This window comes from Nesoenas mayeri, assembly GCF_963082525.1.
Source record: "Nesoenas mayeri genome assembly, chromosome: 1".
Taxonomy (NCBI): Eukaryota; Metazoa; Chordata; class Aves; order Columbiformes; family Columbidae; genus Nesoenas; species Nesoenas mayeri.
In genome coordinates this window covers 123,286,069-123,296,912 of record NC_137541.1, presented here as the reverse complement: position 1 = coordinate 123,296,912, position 10,844 = coordinate 123,286,069, and the positions used below count along the sequence as shown (strand labels likewise).

Below are 10,844 nucleotides of genomic sequence, written 5' to 3'. Positions count from 1 at the left end.
CACAAAAACAGAGGTGTCCCATTTGGGAAGGCTGCAACACCTCTCCTACAAGACAGGCTGACAGAGTTGGGGTTGTTCAGTCTGGACAAAAGAAGGCTCGGGGGAGACCTCATTGCAGCCTTTCAATATATATAAGGGGATTATAAGAAAGATGGGAGATAGGCTTTTTACCAAAGCCTGTTGTGACAGGACAAGAGGCAATTGTTTGTAACTGAAAAAGGGGAGATTTAGATTAGATATTAGGAAGAAATTCTTCACTATAATGGTGGTGAGACACTGGAACAGGCTGTGCAGAGAAGCTGTGGATGTCCCATCCCTGGAAGTGTCTAAGGCCAGGCTGGATGGGGCTTTGAGCAACCTGGTCTAGTGGAAGGCGTCCCTGCCCATGGCAGAGGGGTTGGACTAGATGATCTTTAAGGTCCCTTCTGACCTAAACCATTCTGTGCTTCTATCTTAAAGTTCCATATGTATGCAGTTCTCAAAACCCCTAGCAAAGAAGGAAGAAAATAATAAGCTACATTTCAACTGTGAAAGACCACTGACATTGTGAAGCTGAGTCTTCAACAAGACCACAAGAGCTAGGCTAAGTTTTTTTCCTCATAAGCATCAACTACGCATGCAGAAGTTTTAGCCCAAATGTATCCTACTACACAGATGGAAAGCTCTGATGAAGGCAGATGCTCTTAGCTGACTTTCTTAGCTAAATAAAGGTACAAAACTCACTCTCTTGGTTTAAACTTTTACAGTCACATACTTCACAGCAACGCAACAGGTAAAACCCCTTGCACTAGCTGCCCTTCATTGCCCTTCCTACAATCTGTCTCCTCCCCTTTTCCAAGGGCAGACAGACTCTCCCACTGCTCTCAGGAAACATTTCTCACTCATGTCCAGTAAACAGAAACACAAGAACACTTACAAGAACAAACTGGTGACTGAAGAACTAACAAGGGCACTTACACTCACTGTAAAAATACTTGGTAGATGCTAGCATGTCAGTTAAAACAACCAGTATATTACTCAGACAAATGAAGTGAAATGAAAACACAAGAAAGAATCCGAGTTCAAAATTTTAGTCTGAACATCAGTGTCTCTCAAAATGAATAAACTTCATTTGAACAAAATATTAAAGCAGATGCTCAAAAATAGAAAAATCCTGCACAAAATAAAAGCTGAACAAGGGCCCTAGTAGTACAGAGTCAAGTTAAAAAGAATGGACCTTTCTATCTCCAAGGAAGAAAGCGAAAGATAGGAGGAAGAGAAGAAATTTCAAGCCAAGAAGAAAATCCTATTTTCCTCAAAGATGACAGCACCTTCCACAAGCAACCAATAAGAATATGCTTTAAGCCACATACTTTCCCCATGTGCAAATACTATGAAAAGGTATTTGGCAGAGTCACTGTAAGGAGCTTCTGTGAACATTTCTATGAAGTCCACCACAATTTTTAAAGGGGGGTCTTTCGACCACTCTTTGCACTAATTACATGCAGTTTCACTTTCAGTTTCCCATACACCATAGCACAATGCTATAGTGTCTACTTTTTAAGTATTACAGAAAAACAGGAGGAGAAAAGAAAGGAACTTCTAAATGAACTATACAAAAATAAGGCTGTGTGGCAAAATTATTAAACATGTAATCACCTTAAACAAATCTGCGTGATGCTCAGCCCCAGAGTGATCTGACTGCTGTCTATGGCAAGTATTCTTTAACAGCGCTACTAAAGTTTGAAGACTTCAGAGAGGCAGAAAAAATGATCGATTCTGCAATTGTCCACAGGCTTATTTTAGCTCATAGGAGTATACCATGTGCATCAATATTTACTTAATGAGCTCAAGCCATGACAGGGCAATATAAGGCAGAATCCCAAGCTGCAATCAAAGTCCAGACAGTAATTGTTACACTGAAGGCAGCGCTACTTATAAAAACGAAGTAATTTTTTTAAAAATTCCGTCTATGGATTTCAAACTTTCTGCTCAGTACCAGCGCCTCCTTTCCCAGATGCAGACAATGACCATGTGAGCAAGACCTGACTGTGGCCTTGCGGCGGGGAGGGCCGGACCCCGCTGCCCCCCGGCCCCTCCAGCACCCAGAGCCCGGGCTGGGGCTTCCCATGCCTGAGGCCGCGCTACGGCAGAAGGTCACGGCCTCTGCGTGAGGGGGACAACGAAGCGCGGCCGGACACCTCTCGCCCCAAGCCCGAGGCGCGCAGCGCCCCTTCGCGCTGCCCCCGGCCAGCACCGAGGGGTGCGCGGGAGGGAGCCCTGAGCAACGGGTCCGGGACCGACGGAGCCGCGTGGGGCTCCGAGTGCCGGTCGGGGGAAGGAGCCGCTGCTGTCCGCGGCGGAGGCGGCAGCGGGGGGTCCGTCGCGGCCCAGCGAGGCGGCTCTGGGCACTGGGGCGCGCGACGGCCGTTGGCCGGAGGAGGCGAGGGGGCGCGCGCTGCCGCCGGACACGGGTGCCCCGGCTCCTCTCCCGCCAACGAGCCCCCCGCCCCGCCTCCTCCCGCTCCCGCCCCCACCCCCTGCCCCGCTGCCAGCGGAGCGGCAGGAAAACAACGCCCGCACGTACCCCCCAGTCCTGGGCGAGACTCTTCCGCCCGCAGGGGTGAGGGGGCAGAGACCCGCGAGCGACGCGGCCGCCCGCCAATGGCAAGCTAGCGCTGCGCGTCACCGGAGGCTGGGTGAGCACAGGGCGCCACGATTGGGCGACGCGGCAGCCCACGCTAGCGGGTGGAACTACAGACGGCAGGAGAGGCCGCGGCAATCCCCGCCCCTTTTCTTGCTGTATGGGGGAGGGGGCTGTCGGGCGGGGCGGGGCCTGCTCGCCCCGCCCCCCTTGCCGCTACCAAAGCCTGCGGACCTGGGTGCCGCATCAGACCCGCCAGGCACCTCGCAAACCGCGTATGACCCATGCCGCCGTACACTATCCCACGAGTGTAGTGCAATGCATCAACCTTAACGCTTTTCAAGTAGCTCCCCTATCAGAATACGCACACTCCATGACAAAATGCAGCTACACCTTAGCCCTGTGCCTGATTTAATAAACATAAACAGAATTAACAACTAATTCTGCGTTCTTCACTGTCCAGGAAGAAGCATCTGAATTATTTATTTCTGGCTTCACCGCATTTCCCAGCTGGCTTCAACAGTCTTAAGTGGTAATTGACCCACCTGTACACTACCCTCATTAGCAGCCAGGTGATGTCACAATCCCATTTCCTGAAAGCCCTAAGCGAACAGGGGCTGGGCCAGCAGGGAGCCCTGCCCAGCATTAAGGGTTCAGGTTGGACATGAGGAAAAGATTCTTCCCCCAGAGGGTGGTGGAGCACTGGAACAGGCTCCCCAGGGAGGTGTCACGGCCCCAAGCCTGACAGTGTTCAAGAAGAGACTGGACAACGCCCTCAGACACATGGTGTGAACTGTGGAGTTGTCATATACAGGGACAGGAGTTGGACTCGATGACCCTTCTGGGTCCCTTCCAACTCAGGACATTCTATGACTACTCACCCCAGGATCCCTCCATACCTGCCTTGGCCAGGGAGAGCTGACAGTGTTCGTACACATTTGGGTTGCACAATAGACATGAATAGACATCTGCTTGCAACTTGGCTTTGAATGTGCCCAAATCATACCAACTGACCCCAAATTTTTTACTCTCAGTGAATTTCCTTCATGCTTCCCACGTACAGGATTCAGTTCTCATTTTCTGGCCTATTCCTTGCCAAAGTATTGGAAAGGAAGCCGTATCAGCACCTTAAGAATCATCTTCTCATAAAATACACACTGTTGCCTACTACAAAAGATTTGACGTAAAAATTTGAGAGATACTAAAGGAAAAATGTTCAATTGAATTAAGTATTTAAGTTAGGAGAGGGATTGGTCTTGAAAAGCCATGCTCTGTTAAGATAAAAAAGTGCAGACTCAACCAAAAAAGTGAGAAGTAGAAATTTAGACCAAAAAAAAAGAGGAAGGCATTTCAAGGATATTGCTCAAGAACAATCAAGAGCAGTACAGGGCACTAAGTAGGGAGAGGAGCGCTGTGAGAAAGGCCCATAAATACACAAACAAATGGCAACAGAATATTCAGTTACTCCTCAAAAGACAGCTAAGCTGTGGACCCATGAAATCCCACTGAAAGTTAAAAGTTGTACTTGGACCCCTCTACTGCTCATCTCCCTTCCTTTTCTCCTTCAGTTGCATGCACTCGCTGTGTTCCACAGGTCTGGAGCAAAGCCACAGTCTTCTTTTGAAGAAGTTCTGTCTTTTCCTGGCCCAGAGAAGACGCTACCCACTGCAGAGATTATTAGTATCAACAGTTGTCTCCTACTCGTGATGCTCAGCACAGTCCCATGAATAAAAACTTTTTAACAAAACTCTTGCCTTGCTCTTCGTTAGATCATAGCCTTTTTTTTTTAATTCACACATGCCTACTCTCCAACCTTTATTCCAGTGAATACATGTGCCACCACCTCCTCACCCAGAAGCATCACATGCTGTTTGCTTTGCTCCAAATCATCTCTCTCCTTTCCAGACCCTTCCTATGACCCCTCCCACCCCCACGCATGCACACACACACACATTTCTGTTTTCTTAACAGCCAATCTCAGCTGTGGGCAGGTAAACTGTGTGGTTGCCACATTCAGGGAAACACAGCTGGTATGGAAACAACATCAAGGAAGACAACACACATCCCCTTCTCCCCCACAGTGGCAGTTTCTCCCTCTCACAATAAAGATTTGCCACTCATCTGTCTTTTACAGCTTGCCATGCTTTTGCTTCTCATGACTTTTACTCCTTTTCTTCAAAGCCTTCTCCGTCACTCCATGTGCACCCTAAGAGCCATTATTTCTCTGGAACAGAAAGATATTCAGCAGGCCTCAACATTTACAGTGTATATAGAAACTCTTCAGTTTATAGGACAGCCTGAGAACCTTATTTCAGAGAGTCTACAGCTGTGTGTCTTCTCCTTTTACTGGAAAGCACCAACAGGTGTAAGTGCACAGCTTCCTAATGGTGCTTGAAAGAGCCATCAGATTGTCAGGAAAGAAACAGATTCCTCACCTCGAGAAAAACTGATACCTCAATTAATATATCCTAATAATAAATATAAATAATACATTGTCTTTGTATTAAGATGTCAGCTAGATAAGCCTTTGAAGCCACACACTGTTATGGTAATTAGACCAACACATAGGGAGTTCTAGGAATAACCAACACATATTTGTACCCAGAACCAGCAATTATTTCATTCTTTTGAGGTCAGTAATAAGACAAGAGTTATCAAATTCAAATTAACAATCTGCTCTCAGATAGAAAAGTTATTTCTTAAGGCCATTCTTTCCTGGGTTTTTGGTACTACTTGTTCCAGAAGTACTGGCTAAATACTGCTTTTAAGATTTTGTGAGCTCAGAGAAACAAAAAATAGACCAGTCCTGCAAAAATATCCTCCTACACACACCTGAGGAAAACAAACATTTAAATTACTTTTTTCATCATCATTGCTGTAAATGTTGAAGAAGTGGATTTTTGTGCCTGGCAATTTTTCATTACAACAGTGTAAGGCTGATTTAAAGGGCTGAGAGTCAGGTCACATCTACTCCATTTAAAACCAAGTCGTTTTAAAAGGAACATAAAAATCACTCGGTATGCTGACTCATCTATTATGGCAGCTTAAATATTTAAACTGCTGATATTTATCTTTGTTGTGAGCCAAAGTGGATTCCATCAAAGCTGGATTTATTGCAATCTGGTTTCTATTTACTCTTGTGCAATGAATTCAATTTGCAATTAGCTCTTTTTAAATCTGTCACTGGATTTGTTTGAACAGCAATTCATATCCAATTCCTGTAGACCATAAGAATCAAAAACTGATCTTTTTAAGAGTACTATGTCAAAGGACTTCCATAAAAGTATGTTCTAATTTACAGTTCTCATTAAATCAAGAATGCACAGAGAAATTATTGAATAAGCATTCATACAGTTGCTAAAATGAGTGAAGAGCATGACCTAGGGGCAACAGATCAGTCTGCACACAATGCCATTCTTTTTACTTCTGCCACCTTAATTCCTACCTTAACGTCAAATGAAGCTGAGATTAGCCCTGTTTTCTAAGACACAACAAACATATTGTCATTATTACTTCAGTGTTTCAACACAAAGGCTTGAAAGACTTATGATATTTACCATTAAATACATTATATTCAATTAGATTACTAGATTATATAATAACCTCTGACAAACAATACTTTATTTATATTTGTCGGTAGAATGGATTAATTGATGTTCAACCTGCATGTTAAGACATCATCTTTACAAGCAAGAGGAGAAAGACCAAAAGGAATGTGTGCAGTGTTATCTGCCCAAAAGTAAACACATTAACCCAGATTCTGCTTGTGCTGGGACATCTACAAAAGGATGGTTGTGATCATCCTCCTGCTTTCATTTCTGAAACTCTGGGAGTGGAAATCCCCACTCCCTGGCATGCCACAGCCTTAAGGGACACCTTTCCACAGACTGGCAGGGGACAGCACAACTCCTGCACAGGTGGAGACAATGTCAGTCTGAGTCAAAGGGGCATGAGTGAGGTAAGGGGCCCACACAGATACTAATATACCCAGTGACATCCTTTCAAAGGCTAAGATCTCCAGGAAAACCAGATTGTCTGGGGAGCCAACAAGTTACCAATGGCAAATAGATCTTTGGCATAATGCAGATTTTCCCCCCCTTCAAGCCATTGCCCAGAAACTTTAATAGTACTGCAATATTTCACAGGAAGTCCTTTGATGCCAATATTCAAAAATATTCAAACAGTGCAATAACTTTTGAAAATTAAGATTCCCTTCTACTCTTGCCCCCCAAAAAAGGTGTGACTAGGGTATGGTTTTGGCCAGTCTTCCTTATTTGCTTGGATGCTTCCCAAGACCTCCTTCTGTGTTAAAAGGCAGATACAAAACCAGACTTTTGCAGAATGTACAGTCTGAGTCCAGACATCCAGAACTCTCTCTTCATTCCCATTTAAATTAAATTTGAAGAGATGAATATACTCTTGAAAAATGCATGAAACCTGTCAACAATTTATGAGCTGTAAGCATTTAAATAAGAAAGGATAAAGGTCAAACTAACAAGGCACAGCAAGATCTCTAACTCCACTTCTTCCTTAAGGTGTTTCATAAGGCCTCAGTTTTAGTCTTTTATCTCTTCAAAAGGTGAATGATTATACTCTATGCTAAAGTGAAGCATTAATGTTAATTTAAACAGAAGTAAAATGAGCTGCAAGAGTATAACTGAATTTATTTGTTCCTCAACAATATTCACAAATCGAGAACTTGCAAAGGCAAAAGACAAACCAATTCCTTTTAACTGGTGTAACAGTGGACAGCTGGATTTTAGATTTTCAGTGTACCTGAAATTTCTCTAGTGCTACAAGTTTCGTCAATAAAGTGCATTCAAAACTTGACAAGACAGATGAATTAGTATTATCTTATTTCAAGGGAAGGTTTAACCACTTAAATAGAGAAGACTTCCATCCAAACCTTTTAACATTTTCCTCTTCATTTTCCTTTGTGTCTGAATTAGAAGCCTCTCTGTTTTCCATCAAGGCTTCGTAAGTCTCTTGTGCTCGAACAATTTCTTTGTCTGCACTGAAGTGCACCATTTGTCTGCTCAGAATAGGGACAACTAAATTGAAGTTGTCAATTCTTTTGTTTAATTTCCTGATATCTTCTATAAATTGCTCACAAATACCATTCCATTGCTTTTGCGTATATGGTGTCATTGGCCCTCCAAGCTTACTTCTAGATGCCACAATACTCTTCCTTAACCGCTCAATAGTTTCCCGTATTTCTTTCTGCATCAGGATCCACTCTGGCTGGTATCCGTTGTCTATCAGAATCCTGTTCAAGTTGTGAGTCATGGGGTCAATATGTGGACAGTCGGAAAACTTCTGCAAAGGTTTCCCTTTGCCACTGAGGTTGTCAAAGTCTCCTTTTGCCATCGATTCCTGGATGAGGTCCTCAACCAACCGTTCAACTGCCTGAGTTATTTTCACCTTTTTGCTCTGCTTCACATCTTTGGCTTTCATTAGGTCAGTGGCAGCATACTGGCTTTCAAGTCTCTGCTTCCGGTATTCCAACACTTGTTCAGTAGCACGGTCTACTCGAAACTGCATGTATTGCTTTTCTCTTTGGCTTGGTGTTCCAAAACCAACACCTTCAAAGCTCAAGTAGTGTCTATGCTGTGGTGCTTTTGGTTTGAACTGGTCGTCTTCCTCCTCTTCATTATTCTCTTTTGATTTCTTTTTGGTTGCCACATCACTGAGCACAACTCTGTATGCTTCTTCTACCTTCATAAATGCTTCTGAATCAGCTGTAGCAGAGCTGCTGTCTGGATGGTATTTTTTGGCAAGACTTCGATAGGAGTTTCTGATATCATCAAGAGAACACCCTTCCTCAAGCTCAAGAATTTTGTAAGAGTCCTTGATGTTGCTTTTAGGTTTGTAACCCGACAACATTCTGTTGCCACAAACATAGGGAAGCACCTTAAGCTTTCTTGGAATCATTGCTTGATGTACCATTAAATGATGTGCTGTGTTGTTAGTCAGCATGACACAAAGCCACTTTGTATTTCTTCAGATGCAGCTACATTATAAATAATGACCTATAAACACATTTTTACAAAAAATGGTATTAAATATGATTTTTAAAACAACTTGTATGACTTAAGTCTTTAACTTGTTATATTATTTAAAGAAATCCCTACAAAATTTCACACAATCACAGAATGATTCAGAACAGTATACAATGTTCTTCCCTTTTACAGACTAATATTGAAATCTGTATTTCTTATAAATTACTATTGAGGTAGTAGTATTACAATGGAAATTAAAGTTAATTTACAGACTAGTTTTCTCCTGGTATACCAACAGTAGCACATGTTTGCTCAGCACTGTGGAATTCCCAAAAGGCCACAGCTTTATCACCTTTCTGCAAACTCAGTGCAACATAAACTGGAAATATGCTTTACGTTGAACGGCAACCCTGCTGAAACAATCTTTCCCTTTTCCTCTATACACTTACATTCAGCCATCAACTGAATTTTCTATTTACATACACCAATGCCTCAAGATCTACTGCCTGATACATTCTTGAAGGATTATAGTACCCTTTTGGTATTTCAGAGCAACAACTGAAACAGCATTCAGATTATAGATTCGTTTAGATTAACTCTTGTAACCCAGCGGGGCTCTCACATCCTAGTGGCCAATCTCCTTCATTTGTGCCAGGTAATGTTATAAATCTGGAACTCAAAATGGATCAATAGCAGACAAAATCTCACTCTGTCAGGAAAAACAGTGCTTCTGAATTATTTTGGGAAAGAGCAAAAGGAACATGTTTAGCAAATGACAATATCAGTAAGTCTTCACATAAAATCAAAAGTAGAAAATCATCATATAAACTGCACACATAATTTTCACACTGGCTAACTTCTATTTATTAATTAAAATCCCAGGACACCTGCTGCACACATGATGCTGAAGAGTCTCCTTTCACAGATCCATCAGTAATCCAACATATGATCCAAGATATCTTCTGCTGACTTCCTCTCCAAACTAGGTTAAATCAAGTTTAAGGAATAAACATTGTTTATATGTTCTGCATATAGCAGACTGCCGCCCTCCTGCACTAAGCTACCTGAAAAGAGATGGGAAAGGTGACGCACTTGAGACTGGATCAATCCTGAATGTTTTCAGTTGATTTTGATGCAGGTAATGTATTAAGTCATCAGCTTGCGGTTAATATAATGGACCTCATTAATATGTTGGGGGTTTTGTTTGTTTGTTTTCATTTATTATATAGATTAGTGATTTATTTCCTCTAGGTGGTTGGCAAAGATAACAATTTAGTTCCATATGGCCATAAAAATACGCATAATTACTACTTTAATGGAAATATCAATTAACGCAATCTTGAAATTCAACATGCTGATCAGAACCAGGCTTTCTCCTAACTCTGTGGCCTTGATTGCGATGTATTTGTGTTCAAAAACCTATACAAAACAGCACCGATAGCACTCACCCAGGGTGCCGGCTGGGGGGATTTTTATTCCCCCACCGTCCGAATTCGACTCTCCCCTCTGGGGCGAGGGAAAGGGGGACAGGACCGAGCCCCCCGCGTGAGGCCGCTGCCAGCGGCAGAGTCCCGCCCCCCTCCGCCACCGAGCCTGGCGCATGAGACAGCCTTCCCCACAACCGGCGCCCCAACCGCCGCACCAGAACGGCCGCCCCCCAACCGCCGCCTCGCGTGAGCTGTGGGAACAAGGACGCGCTCGGGCTCCGGAAACGGGCCAGCGCCCTAAGGAGACGCGGCACAAGGGGGCTGAAGAAAGCAGCGACGGGCAGGCGAGGACCTGGGCACTGGGCACCCCTCCCTTCCCCAGGCTGTTATGTGGGGCGGCGGAGGCTACCCGCAGCGCCCCCGCTACCCGTCATTCCCCGCCTCACCTGGTCCCCGCCGCCGCCTGCCCTTCCCCCTCCTGCACAGCAACGCACAGCCCGAGGGGGGGCGCGGCGAGCGCCAGCAATAGAGGAGGTGAAGGAAGAGGAGGGGCGGCTGCTTTTACCCTTCGCTCAAGGACGTCTCCTAACGGCAGGAAGAGCGACCGAGGGGCCGGCCACGCCCCCTCCCCGCCCGCCAGCCAGCCAACCAGCGGAGGGAGCCCGAGACCTGCCGCAGCCGCGCGCTACCGCTGATGCGAGGGCACGTGACTAGGCGGCGCGTGAACAGGCTGCGGGAGGCGCGGAGGTTATGTCGGGAGCAGCCGGCTGGCGCATGCGCAGTGTGGCAGGGGCA

The 10,844-nt window shown here is 44.8% G+C and overlaps 1 protein-coding gene across 3 annotated transcripts; it reads right to left on the bottom strand.

Moving 5' to 3' along the window:
- Positions 1-7,170: 7,170 nt before the first annotated feature.
- DNAJC28 (DnaJ heat shock protein family (Hsp40) member C28) lies at positions 7,171-10,633 on the bottom strand. 3 transcript variants are annotated; one of them, XM_080344651.1, is made up of 2 exons: positions 10,496-10,633; positions 7,171-8,652 (listed from the first exon to the last, which is right to left on the bottom strand). In XM_080344651.1, exon 2 carries the CDS (start codon positions 8,597-8,599, stop codon positions 7,478-7,480), a length of 1,122 nt encoding a protein of 373 aa, XP_080200777.1. In that variant the 5' UTR covers positions 8,600-8,652; positions 10,496-10,633; the 3' UTR covers positions 7,171-7,477. The 3 variants fall into 3 exon arrangements, with proteins under 3 accessions (XP_080200777.1, XP_080200778.1, XP_080200779.1); XM_080344652.1 differs by lacking the exon at positions 10,496-10,633 and adding an exon at positions 9,157-10,481; XM_080344653.1 differs by lacking the exon at positions 10,496-10,633 and adding an exon at positions 9,510-10,481.
- Positions 10,634-10,844: the final 211 nt, after the last annotated feature.

Bases quoted from the DNA above. Each gene is read 5' to 3' on its own strand.
- DNAJC28 (XM_080344651.1), bottom strand. From the start codon at position 8,599: ATGCTGACTAACAACACAGCACATCATTTAATGGTACATCAAGCAATG.